The sequence below is a fragment of the Pituophis catenifer genome, unplaced genomic scaffold (assembly GCF_029215685.1).
Source record: "Pituophis catenifer annectens isolate HBS135680 unplaced genomic scaffold, rPitCat1.0.hap2 SCAF_3, whole genome shotgun sequence".
Lineage (NCBI taxonomy): Eukaryota > Metazoa > Chordata > Lepidosauria > Squamata > Colubridae > Pituophis > Pituophis catenifer.
The window spans coordinates 192,204,383-192,231,789 of record NW_027256883.1 but is presented as its reverse complement, the minus strand read 5'-3'; the positions used below and the strand labels follow the sequence as shown (position 1 = coordinate 192,231,789).

Genomic DNA, 27,407 nt, shown 5'->3' with positions numbered 1-27,407 from the left:
TATGTTTTTTTTAATTGATTTTGCATAGGTACCTTATTGATCATTTCCCACATGCGAGAAAGTGTTTGTTCTGTTTCAAAAGCAATTTGTGACACCGTGTAGGGTATTACTGTTCAAAAAGTAAGGGGAAACAGGAGTTATAAAGAGGGGTTTGACCTTTATCTCTGCCTAAATAACCTCGGCATATATTTGAAATTTACTTTATGTGTTTTTCAGCTTCTCCAGCACCAACAAGGACAGGCCAAACAGGAAGCTTGTCGGGTAGTCCCAAACCTTTCTCTCCTCAACCATCAACTCCTACAGCTGCAAAGCAAGAAAGAACATCTACTCCAGGCAGCATTCTTAATCTTAATCTTGGTAAAATAACATTGTCCATAATGGATATGAGATTTACATATGATAGTGGTGATTAGAGGGCGCACCTGCTTGCAACTGCTGATACTAAATTTTGGATTAATATTCTCTTGGTTTTCAGCCTAAATGCAATAGGTACAGCTGAAAAAATTGATCAGTTTTACTTAAATATGATGGATGATTTTATGTGAGAGCACTGATTGAAGATTGGACCGACTATATTATAACAGTATATGGAACTTTTGTATCAACTTAGCCAAGGATCGTTTGTGTCCTTATTCAGGGTATTTATTCACTGGCATAAGGAATGTTCAGAGTGTTGACTAGGTACAATCTTATACATAATTAAATACATAATTCTTATCTTCTTCTGTCCTGTCCTAAAATAAGCTATTGTAAGTTTCTAATCCAATATTTGCAGTAGTAATCATTAATAATAGTTAATGAATGTAATTAAATTTGTGTTTGTTTAAAATTCAGTTACTTAATGGAAATATTTGTCACTTAATATTCTAGATCGTAGTAAAGCTGAAATGGATCTGAAAGAGTTGAGTGAATCAGTCCAGCAGCAATCTACTCCTGTGCCACTGATTTCACCAAAACGACAAATTCGCAGCAGATTCCAGTTGAATCTGGACAAAACAATAGAGAGTTGTAAAGCACAACTAGGTATGTGTGTGCATTTGATATGATTAATTATATAGCCACTGAATACATTCTTTTTGTCAATACTTCATAAATATCATGTGATGATACAGTATTGGCTCTGTATCCAAAGAAACAAGGATTCAGAGCCCTTCGTGTTCTGATTTTTGAACAAGCAAATGCTACTTCCATACAGTATTAAAGAAGGATTTTCTTTCACAGGATTTTGTAAGATTTGAAATCGGTGGGTTGCTATTGCTTATTAGTATTATTTTGATTGATTATTATTTGATTGCTTATTAGTAATCTATGACTATCACTAAGTGTTGTATCTTATGATTCTTGAATGTTTTTTTTTCCTTTTATGTACACTGAGAGCATATGCACCAAAGACAAATTCCTTGTGTGTCCAATCACACTTGGCCAATAAAGAATTCTATTTATTCTATGATTAGATATGTTATATGCATGTTCACTGATTCACATGACTTTATTTTTAAAGTATAAGCTATTGGAAATAAATGGGGGTAAAAAAATTGTTTCTTTTTTATGATTAGGAATCAATGAAATATCAGAAGATGTTGCAGTAGAGCATAGCGACTCAGAGGATTCTGAAAAGTCAGACTCCAGTGATAGTGAATATATCAGTGATGACGAACAGAAATCCAAAAATGATCTGGAAGAAGAAGAAAAAGAAGGCATAAGAAATGATAAAGAACCTTTAGTTGTGAAAAAAAAACTAAAGCCACCGACTCCAACAGAAGAAAAAGAGGAAATTAAAAGTACAAGCTCAGAAGTGGAGAAAATAAATAGCCCTGCCAAAGAGAAGGCAAATGTAGACTCTGATAAAGAGCTTTCAGAAAAGGGGAAAAGTTTGTCACATCCCACAAAGGAAAAACTGAAAACTAAAGAAGAGACAGACTCACCAACAGTGCATCTCGGACTAGATTCTGATTCAGAAAATGAGCTGGTTATTGACTTAGGTGAAGACCAGTGTGGCCGTGAGGGACGAAAAAACAAAAAAGAAGCCAAGGAATCTCCTCCTAAACAAGAAGGTAGGATACTTCAACATTTTTTCTTGATCATGAAAATACTGAATACCACTTTCAGAGCTGTCCTGAAAGCCCTTCATGAAATATTTTTTTATATTTCTAAACTGATGAAAACAATTCATTTAAAAATGGAGCTATTACGTTGTTCTACCTTTCTGCAACCAAAACTATATGACTTTTACATAAAAGAAACTTTTATATAGTAGGAAAACTCAAGATAATCCAAAGATGTCTTCAGGTGCAAAAATACTCAAGGAATATAAAAAAAAACTACTCCAGAAAATCAGTACAAGTAGTGCTCCATTTGTTCAGTGACTGTTCAAAGTTATGATGGTACTGAAAAAAATGGTCACCACGATGTAAAAAAGATGTGGAGACTCTAGAAAGAGTTCAGAGAAGAGCAACAAAGATGATTGGGGGACTGGATGCTAAAACATATGAAGAACGGTTGCAGAAACTGGGTACGTCTAGTTTAACAAAAAAGAAGGACTAGGGGAGACATGATAGCAGTGTTCTAATATCTCAGGGGCTGCCATAAAGAAGAGGGAGTCAAGCTATTCTCCAAAGAACCTGAGGGTAGGACAAGAAGCAATGGGTGGAAACTAATCAAGGAGAGAAGCAACTTAGAACTAAGGAGAAATTTCCTGACAGTTAGAACAATTAGTCAGTGGAACAACTTGCCTCCAGAAGTTGTGAATGCTCCAACGCTGGAATTTTTAAGAGGATGTTGGATAACCATTTGTCTGAAGTGGTGTAGGGTTTCCTGCCTAAGTAGGGGGTTGGACTAGAAGACCTCCAAGGTCCCTTCCAACTCTGTTATTCTATTCTATTCTAAAATGGACTTCCAGCCAATTGCCACCTTCATGGTCACATGATAAAAACTCAGGCCAGCCAGCCTACATTTATGGCTGCCCCTTATCACCTAGCTCTTCCTTGTCATCTTTGCCTGCCTTCCCTTCACTGGTCTAGCCATCCCAGTCATGCATGGGACTCTTGGGACTTGCCATACTGTGGCTCTGGGGTTACTTGCACCCTGACCCATTATTGCTACGTTTGTGCTGTGCCTCACACACCCAACCCCCTCATACCTTGGCGAACTGCACCCTCCTCTTTCTGGCAACAGCCATGCCCTGCCACATCTTGCCAGCCAACTCTATCCCAATCCCACAGTGCATGTGCCTTGCTGACCATTCACACATTTTCCTCTAGTCACTTTGTGCTCACATGGTATGTTGTCTGCCAACCTTGCACCCATTGCTTCCTTCACCTAAGCAGCAGCCACCCATGCCTTGCCAGCCACCTGCATACCTTACCTTAGTTCCACTGCACTCGCACTGCACACTCTCCATCAGTCCTGCTGTCCGTGCATTGCATCTTGCCAGCAACTTGTGCACCCATCCATACCTCACCAGGCACCCATGCACCCTCCCTCACTGGGCTGCAGCCACTTAGCTGCCTACCCACCTCCTTATAAACCATCTGGCACTTGCAACTTCTTGCCAGTTTCCCCATTGACTTTGCTTTTTGGAAGCTGGCAGGAAGTTACAAGGAGGCTCTCACTTAACAATATGTAATCCTCAATGTAAAAACAGCAGTGGGAACTTCCACGCTGTTGTTACAGAATTTGCTATCACTTATAAATGTGGTCATTATGTTGCACTTTACAACTACACAACTTAGCAATGTAAATTCCAATTCTAGTTACTGTAGTTAACTATGGACTATCTGTAGGAAAAGGAAAAGAAAAAAGCACGAGAGAGGAGAATAATGTGAAAATGGAAATAGTATAGGCCAGTGATGGCAAACCTTTTTGCCATCATGTGCCGGGGGGGTGCAGGCACCCATGCCCACACCCATAATTCTATGCGCATGCACGTGTGACCCCCCCAACACTCCCCTCGCTCCTAGCCCATGATGGCCCGGTAGGCCTGCTTTTCTCTGTCACCAGGCTCCAGAATCTTTCTAGGAGTCTGGGGAGGGCGAAAACGGCCTTCCCCACACACCTCCGGGGGCCAACTTCCAGTGGGACCGGAAGACCCATTTTTTGCTATCCCCAGGCTACAGAGTCTTTCTAGGAGTCTGGGAGGGCGAAAACAGCCTCCCTCTCCCCCCCCACCCCCGAGGCCCTCCAGAGGGCGAAAATATGCCCATTTGCCAACTTCCGGTCCCACGGGCCATTTTTGCCCTTCCCAGACTCTTAGAAAGGCTCTGGAGAAAAGTGGGCCTTCCCGACCACTCCCTGAGGCTCTCCGGAGGCAGGAAATAGCCTGTTTCCCTACTTCTGGTGGACTCAGAAGGCCCAAAAGTGCACGCTGGAGCTGAGCTTGCGTGCCCACCGATATGGCTACGTGTGCCACCTGTGGCACGCGTGCCATAGGTTCACCATCACGGGTATAGGCCAATTGGGTGAAGTGGTGTAAAAAACCTAATTGTACTGTCGTAGTCAACAAATGGATATGATTAAGAAACTACAAACTGTTCCTCCAGTGGCTTGTTTAGGGTGTTATTAAAATAAGTGACTCTGGCTCATTTTTTAGAATGAGTCAGGAAAAGAAGCTGGATTCATTAAACCAAATATATGGAGAGGGTAAAGGAAATAAGTTACATCAGTTGCACAATATTACAATACAGTAGTGAGATTAGGTCAATTTGGATTCCCAGTCAGAAAAAAAATCCCATACTTCTCAATTGACATTCTCATGGCTAAAAAATTACTTAGAAAACCAACAAACTGGAAAGGGTCCAAACAATCATTTTATGAATTCAGAGCTAGCAGGTTACAGCCAATTACTGGTCTCTTGCCCAGTAATGACAAGAGCAAGAACCACAAAGCTGCACAGATGTTACATAATAAAGTAATCAAGGATAGTTTGTGTGCACAGAAATCCTAAATAAAGAACTGCTTTATAACTAACTTTTAAAGAAAACTGCCACAAGCACAGGGTATCTGTCATGATTTCAAAACATTTCAAACACATTCTTGGAAATATAACATAGCATTTCTTTGAAAAGTCTTTGAAATTGAGTTGAGGTTCTAATTGTTATTCTATCAAGCTGATCCTGCTTTTACAGTAGGAAGAGTTAAAGAAGTATGGCAATATATATCCTTGATTCTTGCCTCCTCTCAAGGCATGAACTCTGGTCAATTATCTCCTGACTGGCACAATACGTGAGAGGTACAGAAAAGTACACTTAAAGAAACATACAACAGTGCTATTCCTAAAATAAGTAACTATACATATTGATTCAAAGTTCTTATTCCAACCCACCACAGCCACAAATGTCAGTTCTGATTAAATCCACTTTTTAGTTCAGAAATATTTTTTTAAAGAATTGAAAGGAGAGGTTAATGGAATGGGATCTTCTAAGCTTTTGATTCTCTTTAAACAAGATTGCAAGGAAGAAATCTATTTGCTTGGAGATTGGTAGGAGAGTCCATGGAGTCAATTCATGCAATTTGAACATGTAGAGTGTCAGGCCTAGAAGCCATTCTTTTCATTGGATCTTCAGGCCTGCCACATTTACTACTGTGGGAAATTGGGAGGGGGGATTATATGGAGCCTGGGTGATATATAGTCATAATAACATTCCTTTCTCAGAAAGTCAAGGACATCTTGCCCTGCACCTGGACGGCTGGAACTGGGAGACATCTCCAGTTGGCACAGTGTTGGCATTGGACCATGTAATGGACATCTGGGTGTTGGGCAGGGACTTGAACTTTCCTTTGGGTGGGGAAAACCTGGAAGCTTTCAGATTCGAGTTTTCCCAGATGCGCCAATATGACATCTAATAAAATGGGACTTTGAGGAAACTCAAGCCTCGGAGTTTTCTTTTGTTGGGGGTGTTACTTGGAACCCTGAGTTCAAACTAGCTACTTTATTATTCTGTATACCAATTTCACAGGAATCTTCCCAGTCTAGCAGATTTTCCTGGGAAAGACTAGATAAGGCTCAAAGGCATTCAGGGCGTGTATCTGTGTGTGTGAGTCAGACCTTGCCTCTTGTGTTTACATAAGGAATCCACACTTGTGATAGTGATTTGGCATATGCTAGCAGGGAATTCTGACTGTTCTATTCCAAATAATGTCAAGGAAGTATTGATTGTGTTTTATAAATTACCTACCGTAAGTAGAGGAAAATAGAATTGGAAGATTGTTCATGATTATCCTTCAGCTATGCTCATTTTTCTAAGACATTTTTGAAATTACGTTTTTCTCTTAAAATCTAAGCAGCATATTATAATTGGTGTAGTGGTTGGCCTAGAAACCAGAAGATTGTGAGTTCTAGTCCTGCCTTAAGCACGAAAAACTGGATGAGTGACTTTGGGCCAGTCATTCTCTCTCAGTCCAACCCATCTCATCAGATTGTTATTGTAGGGAAAAGAAGGATGTTTGCCACCTTGAGTTAATTATAAAAAACTAATAAAGGTAGGTTAAAAAATATTTTAAGAATTGCACTTCCTTTTTATTCAGCCATATCACACTACTGATTTATACTCAGTTTGTGATTAAGTACCTATATTGTCTATTCTGCATTCAATTTCTTTTCCTAAGTGAAAAACCTCAAATTTATTTCAAGTTTAGCTCACATGTGTAACCTGTAACTTTTATGGTTATTTTAAAGTTCTGAAGATATTAGAAGATATTATCCATGTTACCTTCCATAAGAATTTTCATCTGCAGAAAATATCCTAGCATTTATATCTTAATTATTGTTTCAGAGGGAAACATTCAAAAGATCCAGGAGTCATTCCTTAGGAAAATTAAAAATTAAGAAAAGAATAGATATATGAACCTCTGCTCAGAGATACAAATGAAACAAAACTGATAGTATATATAGAATAGATATATGTGTCTTATGCAAAATATGAATGCTAATACAGCTAAGGGTTTAAAGAGTTCCCATATCGCTTGATGAATGCAGTTGGGACCAGCAACTTTGTTAGTAAGTGACACATTTGTTTAGTGAGACATATGACCATGACGGACTTGCAGCCTGGTTTACGCCTTGGTCGTTAAGCAATTTACTCATACTTGTTAAGCGAGACATCACGTGATGCAACTTATGTTTTTACTGCCTACTTCATTGACTGCTTGTCAGAAGCTGACTGTGAAATTTGTAAACGATGACCACAAGACATGACAACTTTTGTAAATGCCCACCAATTGTAAAGCACCCAAATTTCAATTACATAACCTTGGGGACTCTGCAACAGTCATTGAGTGTGAGTTCCAGTTGTAAAGTTACTTTTGCAGTGCCATTGGAACTTCAAACAGTCACTAAACAGGGCAGTCATTAAGTCAGAATAATTTATACATATTATGCAAGGGTGATTCAGAAACATCTATTTCATGATTCTTTAATAAAAGATTAATAGATCTTATTAATTTGTGTGTTACCTGCTCCTAATGATCCTTTATTTGGGCTAAAGCAGCTATTGTTTCTTACCCAATTTTCCTTATTTAAATATTATCCAAAATTTGATATTTTTACTTAGTTTATATGGGTACATTACACAGGCAATCCTCAACTTATTTATTTAATTTAGTGACCATTCAAAGTTACAACGGCACTGAAAAAGTGTCACATGACCATTTTTCACATGACCATTGCAGCATTCACATGATCAAAATGCAAGTGGTTCATATTTATGATGGTTGCAGTGTTCTCGGGTCATGTAATCAGCTTTTGTAACCTTGTAACAAGCAGAGTCAATGGGGAATCCAGATTTACTTTACAACCATGTTACTAACTTAACAAACACAATGATTCACTTAGCTGGCAAGAAAAGTCAAAAATGGGGCAAACTCGTTTAACAAATGTTTTCACGTAGCATCATAAATTGTGGGCATCATAATTGTGTAACTCGAGGACTACATGTAAAAGATACATAGTATTATGTCAATTTGGACAAGAATCTTTGGAAGAGTAAAGAGTAAACCTCTGGTCTCAGTCACCGACCCAGATTGGATTTTGCTGTCAGGGTTCCAAATAATACACCCATAGAAAATAGAATTCTGAGGCAGGCAAATTCCTCAAAGAACAGTTTTATTGGATACATCATATTGGCAAGACTGGTGAAAGCCGACTATAAAAGTTCCCGTGGCTTTCACCTAATTAAAAGTAAACATTTCTCCCTTCCCCCAAGTCACTGGTCACGCTGTCCAATCCAGGAGCTGGCCGGTTGCTTGGTTACTTCACTCCTCTGGCCAGCCACCTGTGAGAATGTCCTTGGGTTCCCACAGGAAAGCTTTATTGTTTTGGCTACAAAACCCCATCTAACTATTTTCCCCCCCTCCCTCCCTCAGCTATGTTCACCTCAGAGTTGACACTTGCAGCAATATCCTGGGTCATATATATTTGCCTTCATTCATAATATTTCTTCCCCTTGAGGGCCAATTCATGCTATGTAAACCGAATGATTGCAATTAAATCAAAATTATTGCAGCTCAAGTGGATCATTGTCTTACATGCCATCCAGAAATCTTTAAATTTCTCTGAAAATCCTGCTTATCTGGATCTTGCTTAAAATAAGTGGACTCAGTGTTGTAAATATGATCATTCTGAGTGTAAATTAAAATGTAATAGCTTTGAAACTACTATTCTGTGGTAGTATGTCCCTGCTGGTATCACTATATTAGTGATACCAACTGGGACATCTGTACTGGTGAAGGGATGTATAAAGGAGTTTAATATTTCATTTGGTAGTTTGTTCCTGAAACTTATTATCCTGGGAAAGCAAACTTTGAAAATGCCTTGATTTCAGTTTTACTGTTTCAAAATCTGAAGGAAGATTTCAGGCTCTGATACCATGGATGAATATAAATCCCTGACAAAGGATATTACAAACAGGACATATGTATAATACAAAATGACAGGAGAGTTCAAGAGTGAAATGCCAAAAGTTCAAAAAGTTTAAACTCTCGAAGCAAATTATATACAGTATTTATTTTCATTTAATCATACTTGCAGGTGAAACTATTTTTTGCAAACCCTTGTAAATTTCTTTCTAAATCTAAAACAGTAGACTTTTCACTTGATAACAAAGAATCAAATGCTTGGTAATCTAAGTTTTATCATATTCCCTTATAACACTGAATTTCCAATAAAACTTTGTTCTTGTTTTTTTTTTTTTTTTAAACCTGATTAGCTACAGTTAAAACCCCAGTTCCTTCAAGTGTCAACAGTCAGCCTCCAGTTGAAACTCAGGTGCTTACTCGATCAGCATCCCAGACACCCCCAGCTGGTGTTACAGCTACAACAAGTGCTGCTTCTGCTGTCAACACTCCAGCGGCAGCTACTGGCAGTCCCGTAAAAAAACAGAGACCTCTCCTACCAAAGGAAACCGTCCCAGCAGTGCAGCGGGTAGTGTGGAATTCTTCAAACAAATTTCAGACTTCTTCCCAGAAATGGCATATGCAGAAGGTACAAAGGCAGCAACAGCAACAGCAGCAGCAACAGCAGCAGCAAAATCAGCAGCAGCAGCAGCAGCAGCCTCAGTCTTCCCAAGGAACAAGATACCAGACAAGACAGGCAGTGAAAGGTATTGCCCACCTTTCCTAATGTCTGCTCATTGCAATACGTTCACAGTAGTTGTGCTCAGACCTCAGATATGAATTGCACAAAAATGAGGAGATCATCAAACATTCCACCACTATATATAGTAAGAAACCTTTCAGTTGGAATATGAATTGTCCAGTCCTTTTATCGATGATTTAATTAACCAAGTGGATTTAATATAAAAATAATATAAGAACACAGGTTATTATGATAATAACACTGTAGTTAGTGATAAGTTGAATCTAAATCAGGGGTGTCAAACTCGTCACGTGACGTATTGTGACTTTTCTTCCCTTTGCTAAACTCGGCATGACCAGCTCGTGATGCATCCAGCCCGCAGGCCACAAGTTTGACACCCCTGATCTAGATAGACCATCCTGTAAAAGGAAAACCTCCCCTCAAATATGAAAGTTTTTTGAAACCAGCAGATGCTTTCCTTATGCAGGATGAAGCGGTTATTTTCGCTGACGATCCTTTCTTCACAAGTGATTACTGAGCCCTTCACAGCTACATTGGGGGGTGGAGGGAAATTGCAGGAGAAAGAAAAAATTGGATCTATCTCCTTTTTTTTTTTTTTTTAATTTGATTTATATGCCGCCCTTCTCTGGAGACTCAGGGCGGCTTACAGTGCCTTACAATCTTTGATTGTGGACTGAACTCTCTTTAAATAAATCTCTTGAGTTCATATCGTATATTAAGGAACAGTTATGATTGTATTTATACCAGCAGTCTTTCAGATATTTTGAATATTTATGATATATTAGTATATATTATGACATATAGTATATAATAAAACAAATTGACTTAAATCTACCTAATATTGTCTGTATTTTGTTTTAAGAAATTTAAATATTGCAATCTTTGGAACTACCACTTCTTTTTTTCCATTACCACTTTGGTTTTACACTCAAATCTTTTAAATGATTTTGTAATGTTCTAGTTCAGGGGTATCAAACTGGCGGCCCATGAGCTGCATGCGTTACACGCAGGCCACACCCACCCCAGCTCCGTGAAGGGGAAAAACATCACGATACGTCACATGATGGCAACATGACGCCGTGTGTTTGACACCCAAGTTCTAGTTGGTCCTAATAAGCATAATGCCTTATTAATTGGTGAATACCTACAGGGCATTTTACAGCTGATAAAATCAGCATCTGTACTCTTATGTTCCTGCCCTTATCTTAAGGCTGGTTTTACCTGTTAATAACATCATTCACAGATTAAATAGTATTATAGTTCTAGTAACAAGACTGAAAAACTACCAAATAATATTTATTTCAGAAGTGACCTCTTTTTAATTTTCTAAATGCCTTGAAATATATAGTAACTCATTTTCAGATTTGTTTTGTCTTCTAGCTGTACAGCAAAAAGAAATTACTCAGAGTACTTCAACGTCAACTATCACCCTGGTTACAAGCACTCAGCCTGTTTCTATAGTAACCAGTTCTGGATCAGCAAATACACTTTCATCTTCAGTTAATACAGACTTGCCAATAGCAACAGCTTCAGCAGATGTGGCTGCAGATATTGCTAAGTATACTAGTAAAGTAAGCTTTTTAAAAAAGTGTTATTTAATGCTTGATTTCAGTTAATGCAATTTTAACATGTACGGAGGGTTCATCATTCCTTTGTTATTTTCACCATTCTCGTGGATAGGATTAACATTTGAGCTCACAGAAGAACGTAGCAGCAACATTTTAAGTTATCTCCCTAATGCATAACCAGAAGATGTGTAATTTTTTTTTTACTTGTTCTGTGTTTTTTGGATAAGAATAGAAGGGGAATATTAGCCAAAATATTGTGGGTTGACACCAATACTTTTTTTTCTGAAAAACCTGGCCAACCTTCTTTAGGCTGAGAAACTAAACAGGGTTAGGTACAATTAGTACTTGGATTGGAGATAGCAGGGGTGTAGGCTATACGAAAAAATTACCAGACAAAGAAGGGATTCCATATTGTTGTTGAAAATAACTATATGGACACATCTGTAAAGTCACCAGGAGTCAAAGTTGTTTTGAATAAATCCTTATTCTCCCTATAAAATCTACCTCTGTGCTACATGTGTGTGTTTCTGTGTGTGTGTGTGACATTAGATAACAAAGATCCATATAACTACATAACAGTGGACAGGGCCAGTCATGGCAGGCCTGCTTCAATGGTTCATTTGCCTAGAGCAGACACAGATCCTTTCTATTCCCCCTCCATCTCATTTACTTAATATGCATGCACACACACACACATTCACTCATCTTAGCTCACCTTCTCTGCCAGCGCATACTTACCCCTCCGAGACAAATAATCTGTTATGGTGAGAATTTAAACTGGTCCCCATAGTGCTTAGTGGAACTATGTCAAATTTTCCTTGATTATGCCCTTCCTAAGAACATGCTAATTTGAATGTTCAAGGCTAGTTCTAAGTCTTACTGCAGAACTGATAGGTAGTCTTTCATAGAGTTTAGATTATAGCATTGAGGACAAAAGGTTTAGAATGCAAAGTGAACAATAACCCTCAAGTTATCTAGGTTCTTCACTTGAAGAGCAAGGCAAAGTCAAATAATGTTTTAGTCTTCCCTCTGATCTGGGTTTTATATATATATATATATATATATATATATATATATATATATATATATGTATGTATGTATGTATGTATGTATGTATGTATGTATGTATGTATATATATGTATATATATATATATGTATATATGTATATATATATGTATATATATATGTATATATATATGTATATATGTATGCGATATTTTTGCAATCAGGGTTTTTTTCCTATGTTGAAAGATGTTAAAATGGCCATGGTGGGATGAAATCTCTATTCATCGCTTTCAGGCCTGACAGACATTTTATGTTGTTTCTTCTGAGACTTATGGGAGACTGGGATAGCACTATTTCGGCCTTCTTGGACCTCTTCAGCCAGACACACCCATATTTTATGGGTGACCTCTACAGGGAGGAGTCATAAAATATGGGTGTGTCTGGCTGAAGAGGTCCAAGAAGGCCGAAATAGTGCTATCCCAGTCTCCCATAAGTCTCAGAAGAAACAACATAAAATGTCTGTCAGGCCTGAAAGCGATGAATAGAGATTTCATCCCACCATGGCCATTTTAACATCTTTCAACATAGGAAAAAACCCTGATTGCAAAAATATCGCACATTTATACCTATGAATTAAAAGAAATAAGTATATATGTATATGTATATATGTATATATATTGATATAAATGGCATGATACCCATATTTTAAAGCAAGCAAAGAGATTATAGGGTCTATTTTTTGCCAAGTCTCCTCTATAGTTTTTTGAACAAAAGTTAAGGCGCAATGCCAGATGGTTTCCTATGGAATACATTGCTAGGTAGCTGCTGGAGATAGAGCTGCTGCTTTTGTTTGTCAAGTGAAAGCAATGGTAAGCTTGGAAGTGGGAGGATCCTGTTTACATTAATACCATGTTTCCCCAAAAATAAGACCCTGTCTTATATTTTTTTGAACCCTGAATTAAGCGCTTGGCCTTATTGCCATGCACTCAAAAAGCCCAATTGGGCTTATTATCAGAGGATGTCTTATTTTGGGGGGAACAGGGTACTTGTGCTTTAAATTTGGGGATGGGAATACATTCATTGCTCTTCATCAGGCTCAGTTGCTTGGAAGTAACATTTAACTCTGGAATGGCAAATGAATGTAAAGTATGAAAACTACAACACTCATTTTATATTCCAATATAATCCTTTTCATCATATCTGGTGTAAACAAAACTGAAGGAGCTCTTCCCAGTAAATAAATGTTTAATTCTGTATTTTTTTTTTTAAACAGATGATGGATGCTATAAAAGGAACAATGACTGAAATATATAATGACCTTTCAAAAAATACTACTGGAAGCACAATTGCTGAGGTTCGTATTCTTTACTGTCTGCCTAGGGCTGTCCTTGAAAGCCACCTAGAAGCTACAACTGATCAAGAAGGCAGTGGCTAGTGTGCCACTTACTATTCCTATGTGATACTCCTACTATCAGAACTGCTATATTATTAGTTACTTTCCACATTCAGTTCAAAGTCCTGGATGTCACTTATAAAACCCTACATGACTTGTGACCTCAATGTCTTTGGAACCACTATTCCCAATGGTTTCTGCTCATCCAATTAGATCTGGACTCTCTTTGGGCACCTCTGAAAGGGTTGTCCCCTCTTCTTTAGAACAGCATTACCCATCCTCCTCCCTGACATTAGACTGGCTCTCTCCCTGTTAGCTGTCTGGAAAGCTGTTAAAATCTGGTTAAAGTGTGGAATTGTGATAAATGGCAGTATACCCTGCTATGGTATGTGTTTGGAGTTTCATATTCCCCTAGCATGAAGTGTGTGGTAATTCTTATGCTTTTGTTGCTTATTTTATTCTCTTACTCGATTGGGTTTTCCAAGCTGCTCTTTGGAGCTGCATTTAAGCTATAGTTAAAAATCTTACCTTTAAAATATAATATTTGTGTTAAATCAGGAGTATATACCTATTGCTTGAGGACCATTGACAATTCCTAAAAGTCTTGATTATAATCTCTAGACACTCTTCAAAAATTAGTATCAATACAATTTTAATGTGACAGAAAGGGAGATATTTAAATATATGGGGAGCAGTCATATTAATTGAATAGTCCATGTGGGTACTTGACTGGCTTCCTCCACTTTGGAATGCAGGCTTGGCACATAACTAGTTATTTTATCTGATTTTACAGAGAACTGTCCTTAACCATTCACAAAATTCAGTTCAAAATACTACAGCCTAGCTAGTAAGTTCAGCCTAGTTTGTGCGTATAAAACCTCTGCTGCAGGAACTACACTGGCCTCCTCCTGCAATTGAATCTGTTGGTAGCAAACTTTAAAGCACTTTGTAGTTTAAGGAAACTCCCTACTTCAAATAGAATGCATCCATCCAATGAAATCCAAAAAGAAGGCCTTGCTGAGCAGTTGCTACTCTGACTGTGACTGTTACTCCTTGGGGAAGTCTCCCCCACCCCCCCAAATAAATTACCCTCAGAGTTATAGCTTGTCCTGTTTTACTAACATTTTGGAGAGCCATGAAGACCTGGAATGGAAGGCTTATAACTGCTCCTGAAAAAAATAGTGTTATATATGTTTTCAGGAATATTGCAGATTATATGTTCTTTTGTTTTTTTCACCTTAAATATTGAAATCTTGTAAACCATTCAGAGTAATCTAGGCTGGAGCCCTGAAAGATTGAGGAATAACATAACAGCCAAGTATGAAATTAATGAAAGTTGTACGACCCTATTTCAAATCTTTTGTTTCTGTCTCTGCTCTTATGTCAACTCTTGAAATTATTAATTGGATGCTGTGTGCCTGAGAGAGCACAGTAAAATGAAGAATTTATGTCATATGGCTGAGACTTTCTAAGCTAAAAGTAACAATATAATAACACTACTTCATGATAGATACAGCAAACTCAGTTTTTAAAGATTTTTCTAGTACCTCTACCAGAAAAAGTAGTAAAGCTTAGCCTATTGCACAAATTATCCAAGATCCAGTTAACATTTGGAAATACTTAATTCACCATATCATTATATCGGATTGTGTGTACTGAATACAATACAATACAACTTTGTGTTGTGAGGGATAGTATTTACTATAAGGCAGGAGAAACAAGTATATGTCTTTGGGAAGAGCTTTATTCCACTTTTTGACTCATGCACATTTGCCCTCCTTTCTCTCTATTCCACTAGGAGAAAGAATAGGTGCCATTATTTATTTTGCCCAATTCATAGAAAGAATGTTTATTCTGATCTTATTAACAACACCAAGATATTTTTCCATGAAAGTGATTAGTTTCTAAATAAAGATTGTCATTCATGCAATTGGATTTCCTTTCATGGCCTCTCTCCCTCCCTCTTCCCTATGCACCCAGATCTGATTTAAAGAGTCCCCCCTCAGAAACAAATGTGGGGATAGAGGAGAAAGAAAGCTTTCATTCTATTTTGACTGACACTCCTGTTGTTATTGTTTTTTAATATTTCAGATTCGTCGTCTGAGAATTGAAATTGAAAAGCTTCAGTGGTTACATCAGCAAGAGCTCTCAGAAATGAAACATAATCTGGGTATAAAAACAACATTATTTTTGTTAAATATTTTCGTGATTCATGGCCCGGCATATAAAGAAACATCTGTGCTGATCTGTTTTTCATATAAATAATCAATTATAGAAGTCTAGCTCAGTTGTCACAGTATGTCATCATGATAGTTAATAAACCTTCTAAATTGATTGGTAATTATTTCTTGAATGTCTTAAGATCTTATACAATAAGATTACATACATAAGTATACACATTATCAGAGGTGGTATTCAGCAGGTTCTGACCAGTTCTGGAGAACTGGTAGTGGAAATTTTGAGTAGTTCGGAGAACCGGTAAATACCACTTCTGACTGGCCCCGCCCCCATCTATTCTCTGCCTCCCAAGTCCCAGCTGATCAGGAGGAAATGGGGATTTTGCAGTAACTTTCCCCTGGAGTGGGGAGAAAATGGAGATTTTACAGTATCCTTCCCCTGCCACGCCCACCAAGCCACATCCACAGAACCGGTAGTAAAAAAAAAAAATACCCCACCACTGCACATTATAGTGTAAATTTGTCTGCCTTTATTGTAATAAATCAGTATGTTTTGATTTCCCTTAAGGTAGCTTACCATTATTACTTAACAGATAGGCCATTTAGATTAGTTGTTAGATTACATGCTGTTCATCTGTTACCTAGAACTCACAATGGCTGAAATGCGACAAAGCTTAGAGCAAGAAAGAGATCGTTTAATTGCTGAAGTGAAGAAACAACTGGAATTGGAAAAGCAACAAGCTGTGGATGAGACCAAAAAGAAGCAGTGGTGTGCCAACTGCAAAAAAGAGGCCATCTTTTACTGTTGTTGGAATACCAGCTATTGTGACTATCCTTGTCAACAAGCTCATTGGCCAGAACATATGAAGTCTTGTACACAATCAGGTAATGGGCTAGTGTTTCTACAGTTACACTGTTTATCTTTCAATCTATTTGTGAATGAATCTCACCTCCATTTTTAAACTCCCTTGGTTTTTATTTTAGCTACTGCAACCCAGCAAGAGACAGAGAGTGAAGTTAGTTCAGAAACATTAAACAAAGCATCCCAACCTGGTTCCAGTGCACAGCCTGCACCTACAGAAGCAACCAGTGCTCCAAAAGAAAAAGAGGCAGCTGTGGAAAAAAGCAAGGAAAGTGTTACAGTAAGTATGTCCTTCCTTGGTGCATCCTCGCTTTAAGGTTTATTTTTAAAAGCTGTACAAAGCAATAAAGGAGATTTTATTTTATTTTATTGAGGGCTGGTGAAATACCTTTGTCTTTATTTTCACCATTTCAGAGATAGCTCTTAAGGATCCAGGATGTATCTAATGTTGTATGTGCTACCTTTTTTTTTTTTTATCATGGCATTATGTTATAAATTCTCATGTGATTTTGCCCTGTTCCCACCCACTTGGGATGTAGTGATTGCTCAGGCTCATCACAAATATCCCTCAGACTTCTCTTATTTTGAAATACACACACACACACTCACTCACACACACACACTCTCACACACACACGTGTTCTGTCAAATGCTGAAAGCTGAGTTTTGAAAACATTACCCACATCTTTATCTAATTCAGTATCCTTACTCTTCTGCAGAATAACATATACTAGAATTGTTAATCATATATAGATAACTATTGTTGTTCTTTATCTTGTATGGTCAAATATGGGTCCTGGCTTTCTTTTTAAAGCAACACTAGCAGTTACAATAACATTTTATTAACAAGTACATTTCGATTTCTATCCATTCCTATATGTCCCTGTTAGTTTTTCTTAAAGCACAATAGTACATTCTGTTGAAAAAAATGAAACTCTTTTATCGTGACATTTTATATCAGCTACACCTCAAGAAGTCAGTATCTGTTACAAAACTATATAATTTAATTGCCTTGCTTTATTCTAAGGAAAAGAGTCATAGGTCTTATGCATTCTAGAGACAAAGAAAGGATGGCCCAGTGCATATTTAGAATTAAAGACACTAAAAAATACTATATTTCTTAACAAGAAATTGCTAAATAGTTACCTTACTTGTAATTGTACTGTGCTCTCTGTGATAAGTTTTTTATCATGAAATATTTTTCTTTGGAAATCTCAAATTGCATTCACATAATTGTTATATCTGTTTGAAACATCAAATTGTATGCATTGCTCACTTTCATATTTTAAATTTTGCTTTTATTTATAAAAATGTAACCTGTGAATTCATTAAAATGTAGGGTGTTTTTTTTTAAGCCAAGCACTGACATATTTATGGGTTAAATCCAGAGTTTGGTTTCACAAATGGGGGATATTTTGTGAGCAAGTTTCACTAAGAACCAAAAGATGGATAGAAGGTAAATTTTAGCTACTTCCCATCTATTGCAATACCTAGCACTATGTCTCATGCTTCAGGAAGATTTCTCAACTCTTCCTTGTCCCCCATAGCAGATTGATGGGGTTTTTGATACAGCAGAGAGGAGGAACCTGTAAAAATCATTTCCCCTCTTCCCCCAGCAGTCAGAGGCAGTCCTTCCATTTAGGAAAGGCAAGATCTAAATCCAAAACCATGTTAATAAATAGGTGGCATTGACATAAAAACTGAACCTTTCACTCTGGTTACCTGTGCTGTCTCTGCAGATAGCAACAGGTGTGACAAGCAGCCAGCCTATAAAGTTGGTCCAGGTACCGCAGACCACTACCTATATACCAACTACTCAACCCACAATTGTAAGTACTGTTTTTGACATTGAAACAGCTCATTTATTTTGGAGGGAGGATGGGTTTTCTCCTGTGTTACCACAATATGAATTCACTGGTCTTAATTCAATTTGCTGTGCAAAATGCTTTATTTTGCTATACATTGCCATTTCTTTTACATCGTACATTGTCATCTAGGACAATCAAAGATTCAAGTTTTATTTATTGATTTAAAATTCTATATTGCTATTATAGTTTCTGAAGCAGTTTAGGGAAAGCTATGCTATTCTTCAGCTGTTGTGTTTTTGCTTTTTTTATTTCAAAATTGCATTAAATTTAGGAATTGTCATGTGCTCTAATTAATTGGTTGACTAAGAAGCATCAGGGACCAGTAGTGAGTAATGGACATGGTGGTAAGGGTTTTGTCAAGAGGGCTAGTATTTTGATGGTGGTAGAGAATAAGAAAGTAGAAGTCAATATGTCACTAGATAGAAAGTGAAATTAGCAGTTAGTTTCTTTTGCTAGCTAATCCAATAACTTAGTTTTCTCAGTGAATTGTTTCAGTTCCACATAGAATTCACCCTTGCTTCTTTTCTGTGGCACATAAATAAACAACAGAATTGGAAACATTTCATGATTTGATCATAGATGAGAGCTGACCTGGCTTGTATAACAAACCTAGTTGGATGAGGCAAGAGGACCTGTTTCAGTAATTAAGCAGGCTAGAGGAAGTTAGACGGAGAGGAAATATGGCTGTGTGTAACAACCAGCTCATTAAGTAATTCACTGATTTATTTATATACTTTCTCAATTAAGTAAGTCTAGGTGGCTTATAGGATTCTAGGTTCTAGGAGACTTCCACATCTATTTCAGCCTGGACTGTCTGGTATGACTCAAGAATTCATAGTAGCAGTGACATTTATGACATTGGATCTTAGAGGCAAAGATCTGCTGGCTTACTCACTTGGTCTTTTATTCTGGCTGAAAGAATGATTCATGGGTGAATTCCCATTGTCATGAATGGACCACTGCCTGGTTAAGATAGGACTTGCAATCACTCTCCATCTGTGCAGGGGTGGAGGACAAATTCAGCTTGCTTTTCCAAACAGTTTCTTGAATCTGCTGGTTTTTCCAGGAGTCATAACATTGTTTTAGAATAGATTCTGCAGGCAATTCAGACAATGCTTCATTGAGTTCTAGAATTGGGAATTTACTAGAGTGGTAGACACAACTGCATAAATACCACCTTTCTTGTTTTAAAATCTTCCTCATGGTATGTAGTCCATGGAAGAGCACTGTGGAATGAAGGAGAAAGTAAGATGGGTAGAACACTAATGACAGACAGTTCATTATAACACCAATAAGGCACAGCATGGGGGTCATTTTAGAGTCTGTCCTATGGCAATTTATACAGAAGGAAGTGATACTTTGTTTCATGACCATATCTAAATATTCTTCTATAGTTGTTTAAACTTGTGGGACAATTAACATTCATTAACATTAATGAATGTTAATTTTAATTAATACTAATTAATTAACCCTCAGTCTCTGAATTTGGAATTGGAACTTTCCATAGCTTTCTGTGATACATTGGATGTCAGTTATTTTCTAGGTATAGTACAAAGTGTTACATATTATTTGAATGCCTTACATGGATTGATCCTAGGTCACATGAGAGAATACTTTCTCCTACAAGATTTCCACCATCTAAGATAACCAATGCTTCCCACTAGCCACTAAAATTGCGCATTGGATTTTACCATAGATTAATGTCTTAAATATTCTGGATATTTTAAATTGTTAATAGTTTTTTTTATATACCCAAGAAACTTGGTCAGTCAGTGGTTTAGAAAATAAACAGAGATAGAATAGAATATTTTGAAATTTCCTTATTGATATGGGCAGTGATGCTCTTAGTTTAAGATTAGGCTAGGTTTACAATTTGGTTTGTGCTCCATCTAGTATCAGGGAAAGTGTTGGAAAGTGTCAGAGTTTTATGATGTAGACTGTTTTGCATTTCGAGGGCATTGATGGTAAGGACAAAACAAGTATTTTAAGACTTGGAAGCCTCCAGTTCTCCGGAAGTTAAAAATATTTTAGTCCTGTCAGAGAACAAATATAACAAAGTTTTCCTTTTAATCTGTTCTTAATCTATGTATTATGTATTTATGTGTTTTTACTTGGCTGTACACCACCCTGAGTCCCTAGGGAGAAGGGTGGTATATAAATCTGAAGTAAAATAAATAAAATAAAATAAATATGCTATTAGATTCCACATTCATCCTAGACCCATGTGTGCCACAGGTGGCACGCGGAGCCATATCTGCAGGCACACGAGCCATTGCCCTAGCTCAGCGCATGTGTGCGCGGGCCAGCTGATTTCTCGGCTGGCCCCGCTCACACCACCCCTCCCCCCCCAGGAGACTCCATGTGGCCTGTTTTGGATGCCAGGTAGGAACAGGGCTCGCGTGGAGGCTCTGGGAGGACATTTTCGGCCTCTGGTGGGTGGAGAAGGCCATTTTCGCCCTCCCCAGACTTCAAGAGAGTCTCGAGCCTTGGGAGGGTGAAAAACAGGCCTTCAGGCTCACTGGAAGTCAGGAAATGAGCTATTTCTGGGCTCCAGAGGGCCTCCGGGGCAGGTGTGGAAGGCCGTTTTCTCCCTTCCCAGGCTCCAAGAAAGCCTCTGGAGCCTTGGGAGGTTGAAAAATGGGCCTACCGAGCCTACCAGAAGTCTGGAAATGGGCCGTTTTCGACCTCTGGAGGCTTTAGGGAGGCTTGCTACGCCCCAAACTGGGCGCGGGGGAGGGATTTCGTGCATGCATGCACGGGGGGATTGAATTATGGATGTGGGCATGCCCACACGCAACTCCTCCTGCTTTTGGTACATGATGGCCAAAAGGTTAGCCATCACTGTCCTAGAGGTTGCATATCATTGAATTATGTCTTTGTTCCATGCCCATCTTGGCAATAAGCATGAACCTCATTTAATTTTTTAAGCTGGTGCTTCTCTTCTCCCAAAATCTTTTAATCCTCATTAAAGGAATCCAGAGAGGCAATAAAATCTCTCAGGAACTATGGGGGTGGGAGTGGTGATGGCTGACAATTGGAAATATCCTGTGCTAAAAATTTTGTAATTTGACCTGCTTTATGCTACAATTGGAAAATGATAATATGCAGCATTCTTCAACTAAGGTCAGTGTTTGTACTATAGGTAGACCTAATTTACCAAACACAATTTCAACTGATTGCTAAGCCACACAGTCATTAAGTGTAATGTCCTGTGGCCATGCCAACTTATGGTCATTAAGTGTGATATCATGTAATTGTAACTTGCAGTTTCTTGGCGGCTTCTCCATTGACTTGCTTGTCGGAAGCTAAATGTGAAAGTTGTAATGGCAATCACATGACCACAGGATGCTGCAACCATCATAAATATACATTGGTTGTAAAGCATCCAAATTATGATCACATGAGCACAAGGACACTGCAGTGGCAGCAACTTCAAGGACTGGCTGTAACTCTCCTTTTTCAGCACTGATTGTGATAAGTTTGTAACTTACAATTAGTCAATAACTTACTATTGTTAGTAAGTGAGGACTACCTGTTCATGCTTACTTGTTTGTTTTCTTAACTCAGTGGTTGACCAGACTGACTGGGATACAGAATGCACTAATTCAGTCTAGCCAACTATATTTAGCCTACCATGTTATATAAACTCAGTCAAAATCATTTATTTAGCAGATGTGTTTTGCTGTGCATTGCTGGCCTTGTTTGACAACCAGGCCACCATTTTTCAATCATAAAATACTTATATTTAACAGTCAGGTTTGATTTTGGACTCTCCTTTACTTTGTGAATTGCAGTTTAGCTCATATGCTTGTGGTGCTGAAACCACAAGCTTCTGTCATAGCGTATCACATTCTTTCCATTATCTGCTTTTGTTGCAGATAGCAACAGGGCAACATAGCAGATAGCAACATAGCAAAGGACAGCTTTAAATAAGTGGAGGGCAATGCCTTTAAAATAAAAGGATTACCCTGATAAACTTCTTCATATCATAATATGATTTAGTAATTCCCAGTCTTTGAGAGGTTGTGGATGCATGTGATATTAAGTTAAAATGGAGCCCCAGATACCAAATCATATCATGATACAGGTCATCCTCAGGTTATAACCACTCATTAAATGACTGTTCAAACTTAACAATGTGCTGAACAAGTGGTAGTTTCTGACTGGTCTTTGGAGTTGTGGCCATTGCAGCATCCCCACAGTCAAATGGTCATGATCCAGGCACCCAGCTCACAATTATGCCATCACAATGAATCATAGTCAACTTGCTGACTTCCCACAAGCAAAGTCAAAGAGGAAGTCAGCAGAAAGCCAGAGGCTGCAGTCCTTGCTTAATGACCTGTGTGGTCTCAATGTCAGCAATTGTGATTACCGAAAAAGATGACACATGCCACGTGCTGTCATGCTTTACCACTGCATTTCTGAGCAACAGTATTCCAGTTCCCATTGCTGTCATAATCCGAAGACTGACTCTGTCCATATAAGAAAAGTTTTTGCTAGCATACCAGGGAAACAGTGCGACAGCCTCCAGCTTTTGCTCTCCTTTAGTGACCAAAGTTTCTTTAAGGAAGGAAAGGAAAGGATCAGGAGTGCAGGTGTGATTGATTATTGGTGAGAACTGTACTTTCTAAGAGCACCTCAACTGTAAATAAAATAATTTGGTAGAGGGACCTTGGCTGACATCAACATGCATCTCACTGGTAGCTCCAAATGTGCAGCATATACATTTACTCTCATGTATGTCATCGTAATATTGATATTCATATGCTCCATGGCATGCCCAAATTCATGAATTCTTTTTCTTTAGATACTAAAAATGTTTTATTGTATTAGTTTATTGTATGCTCCTAGAATAATGGAATGCATATTGAGTTTGCTAATGAACTTACTGGGTGGGCTCATCTACCATTGTACTTTTCAGAATGAATATATATATATATGCCTGTTTCAAAGCCTGAATCTGAAATATTTACATATTTTACATATTTACATATCTCTACTGTACCCTATTCTTGCTGCTGGTAGAAATTTATATAAACTCTACTCTTTTAATCCAGTTCTACCAGCAGCAGAAATAGAGTACAGTAGAGATATGTAAATATTTCAGATTCAGGCTTTGAAACAGGCGGATCCATTTTTAGTTAAAATGAAACATTTTTGTGATGGTAAGAACAGTCCAACACCTTGTTTTAATTTCAAAACTTCAAGCTAGAAAAGTTTTGTTTTTGAAATATTTGGTACTTCTCTGAAAGACATCTTTGAGAGGCGACAAAGAATAAACAATAGTTCTAGTAATGTGTGTGCATACATACACGCACACACACACATATAGTGCATTCAGAAAGTATTCAGACCTCCTTCACTTTTGTCAATTTTGTTATGCTGCAGCCTCATTCTACAGTTGTTGAAAATCATTTTTCCCCTCATAATGACAAAATGAAAACAGAATTTTAGAAATGTCTATAAATTTATTAAAAAGAAAAAAACTGAAATATCACATTGGCATAAGTACTCAGACTCTTCACTCAGTACTTTCTTGAAGCACCTTTGGCTTCAATTGCAGCCCCAAGTCTTTTTGGGTATGACATGACAAGCTTTGCATACCTGGCTTGGGGGATATACTGCCATTCTACCTTGCGAATCCTCTTAAACTCAGTCAGATAGGATGGCAACCGTCGCAGGAGAGCCATTTTCAGGTCCCTCCAGCGATGTTCAATAGGGTTCAAGTTGGGGCTCTGGCTGAGCCACTCTAGAACATTCACAGAGTTGTCCCTAAGCCACTCCTGTGTTGTCTTGGCTGTGTGACTTCAGTCAGGTGTAAAAACATGTCAGCAACAATGTAGAGAAATGGGAGTCACCTGAGCTAAATTTTAAGTGTTGTTGCAAAGGGTCTGGATACTTATGCCATTTCAGTTTTTTCTTTTTAATAAATTTACGGACATAAAATTCTGTTTTCACTTTGTTATTATGGGGTACTGAATGTAATTACTGAGGTATTCATTGTTCCTCGCTAAAAGTCAGCATATTGATATCTTCAAAACATTAAACACCTACTCTATTGTGTCATTTATTGTTAATGAATTACTTGCAAATATATTGAAAAATATGTATTTGCAGGCTTGAGAATGCATATTGTGGAACCAAACACTAGTGTAAAAAAATACTCTGTCTTGTATCATTACAGAAGTAGTTTACAATGGTGATGTGCAATGAAGTCTTTGATGATAGCCTATTTGAACTTTTTGCATGACACAGTTCTTCATTTCTGAGACGATGTATCTTTTTGCTTTAAATCTGCAGACCATTCCGGTAGTAGTAAGTCCTACAGCTGGGACCATGGCAATGAGAACAGGAGTTCAGTACGTTCAAACGACAATGCCTGTCCAAGTACGAAGAGTCTAACTGTTAACAAACGAGACCAGGCAACTGTTGGAATAATAATAATCTCTTCATTAGAAATGTGAAAAAATGCCTACAGTTTTTTGGATTAACCTCAAAGGTTGAGACTTTTACCTTTGTACATGTGTACAAAGCAGTTAACTACACTACATTAATGTAAAGCATTAGTGTTGGCTTTAAAAAGCCGGAGGACTGGTAAAATTGATGGTAAATCTATACTGTTGTAAATTATGTACAATTTGTGGATGACGTTAAGAGTGCCATCCCTTTTTTATATTTGTACTGACTTTAGCACATGTTGGAAATTTGTGAAGGAACGACTAAATCAGGCTTGCCACAAATGTCATCAAGAGGAATGATCTTCTGGGAATGACAGTTGCACATAGAAACCATTCTTCCTCTTTAGAATTTAAAGAAGAAAAGAGCTGAAGTACTTGGCTTGTATTTGGAAAAGAAGACAATGCCTTGTGTATGCAACTGAAATTAGTGCTGGCGATTAAAAAAAAATAATTTTCAATCTTTGGGTCTCAAGTACATTAAACAGCAAATTTTGTGTAGCGTATTTAATGTGAGAGAGAATGTTTACAAAAAATAAAGTTTTGTTAATACTAAGGAAAAGGAAGCAAGAACCTTAATAGCAGTTGGCAATACAGTAATCAAATATTTTGGACACAAGTGGATCTGGGAGATATCCTTCGTACTGGGTTTATACACACATACACATCCATACAAGATTTTTTGGAGGACTTTGGAAAAAGGGAACACAAGAACAAGAAATGGCCAGGTCACTTGGAAAAATGAGCAAAAGACATTGATGCTGGGCTAGAGCATGTATTATGGGATTTTTTTTTATGTTTTTATGTGAGCATGAAGCAGTACAGTATGAGAGAGAAAGTAATCCATGAAAACACTGTCTGTTACACTTATACTGTAGTATCATTTTGTATGTTGTGTAAACAAAGCATTGAACAAAGCAAGATGATGTATGTATATGAGCAAATTTAATTGTATGATATCATTCCAGTACATTTTGCTGTACATTTTAGTCATAATTGATTTCTCCCATTGTTTATAAAGAATGCAGTCTGTACAGTCTCCAGCTAGTATGCACATTAGAGGAAAGAAAACAAAATGAACAGGAAAAACAAATCAAGAGCAGACTATTTGTGAATTGCAGTTGTGTCAAAGATAGCCTAGCTGGCCTTATTTGTGAAGCATAATTGCTTTTAGCATATGGAAGTATTTTTTCACATTTTCTTTGTATAAAATTTGTATTAAACTAAATATCTTTTTTGCTTATTGTGTTTCTTTATGACTAAAACAGGTGGCACACACGAAACTACAGGGCTTCCATTTTTGTCTGGGTTATTTTTAAATCAAACATAATACTAGATTTCCATTTTGTTTGTGAAAGGCTGGAACACTTACATGTATCTTTCAAACCTCACTTTGTTGCATTTGTATTCCCATCTTAGCTTCTAAATTAACTATTCTCAGATGGTTAGTGTGAAGTACCCCCAAAGCACTATATCCTCCTCCTCATACTATATTAAATACAGGAACCTATTTTATTAAAGAAAATATTTAAATTTTTTGTTTGTTTGTTTGCAAATGCTGTAATATTTTTTTTTTTTAAACTACTCAGAAACAGGAATGATTGGTGCACTATTGGTATAGCTGAAGGTTAGGGACAGATCACAGAGAAAGTCTACGTGATTGCTAAGAGTCAGCACTGACTTGACACATTAAATTAGTTAAGAAACAAAAGGTGAGAAATTTACTATATTTCAGCTGTTTCCAAATATTGTAGGGAGAAATAGAAGTTGGCATTTCACTAGAAGAGTTTCAGTTTCAAAATGGAAGTCACTAACTATACCCAATGAGATGAAATTTAAAGAAAACGATGTCAAAATGTCAAAGTGAAGCTCATTTAGTAATACAGGGGTATTACTGTTTCCTTAACTAACAACCTACTAATAGCAGTCTACTTTACCTTAAGCTCAGGTTTTATCATGTTTGTCATGTTCACCGTGTTATCATTCACACAGTGTATATTCTGTGTGGAATTTTTACTTAGACAAACCACCCGGAGGCAGTACATGACTAGTTTTATCCTATATTGGGACTCATCAAATTTTTGCTGCCAGATCTTCATCATGAAGTATACTTGTGAATTCCTAATTCCCCATACTCTTTAATGATTCCTAGAGTCACAACTGCAATTTTGATGATCTAGAAGTCAATTATAATAACCTCATGCTGAGCGACCTGGATTTTGCTTTTATTTCTTCTCACCCCATGGCAAAAGCCCCTCCTGTATAATTCCATTAACACAGTAGCACCATTGGTGGAAATTAAATTGCTCAATTTTATCAGTATGGGATAAATTTAGATCATGTTGTTTAGCATAACTGAGATGGAAGGGAAAATAACCTAAAAGTTATCCAACGGGGAAAAATGGGACAATTTTAGTTTTTCGCTCTTGGTGAATTGATAGTACCTAGTTTTCAAGAAGGAAGAATAGTTTTAGGAAAGCAAAAGACAA

At 37.6% G+C, this 27,407-nt stretch overlaps 1 protein-coding gene across 2 annotated transcripts in view; it reads left to right on the top strand.

The window, feature by feature from the left end:
- Window positions 1-26,096, top strand: part of ZMYND8 (zinc finger MYND-type containing 8) — a 78,780-nt gene extending 52,684 nt beyond the window's left edge. The window contains exons 12-22 of one of the 2 annotated variants that reach the window (XM_070941715.1): window positions 217-357; window positions 871-1,023; window positions 1,557-2,054; window positions 9,201-9,593; window positions 10,970-11,160; window positions 13,437-13,517; window positions 15,648-15,726; window positions 16,379-16,618; window positions 16,718-16,875; window positions 18,335-18,424; window positions 24,764-26,096. In XM_070941715.1, coding sequence (XP_070797816.1) covers window positions 217-357; window positions 871-1,023; window positions 1,557-2,054; window positions 9,201-9,593; window positions 10,970-11,160; window positions 13,437-13,517; window positions 15,648-15,726; window positions 16,379-16,618; window positions 16,718-16,875; window positions 18,335-18,424; window positions 24,764-24,865 — 2,126 coding nt within the window. In that variant the 3' untranslated portion in view covers window positions 24,866-26,096. The remainder of the gene's footprint in view (window positions 1-216; window positions 358-870; window positions 1,024-1,556; window positions 2,055-9,200; window positions 9,594-10,969; window positions 11,161-13,436; window positions 13,518-15,647; window positions 15,727-16,378; window positions 16,619-16,717; window positions 16,876-18,334; window positions 18,425-24,763) is intronic. The other variant, XM_070941716.1, reaches the window with a different exon arrangement.
- Window positions 26,097-27,407: the final 1,311 nt, after the last annotated feature.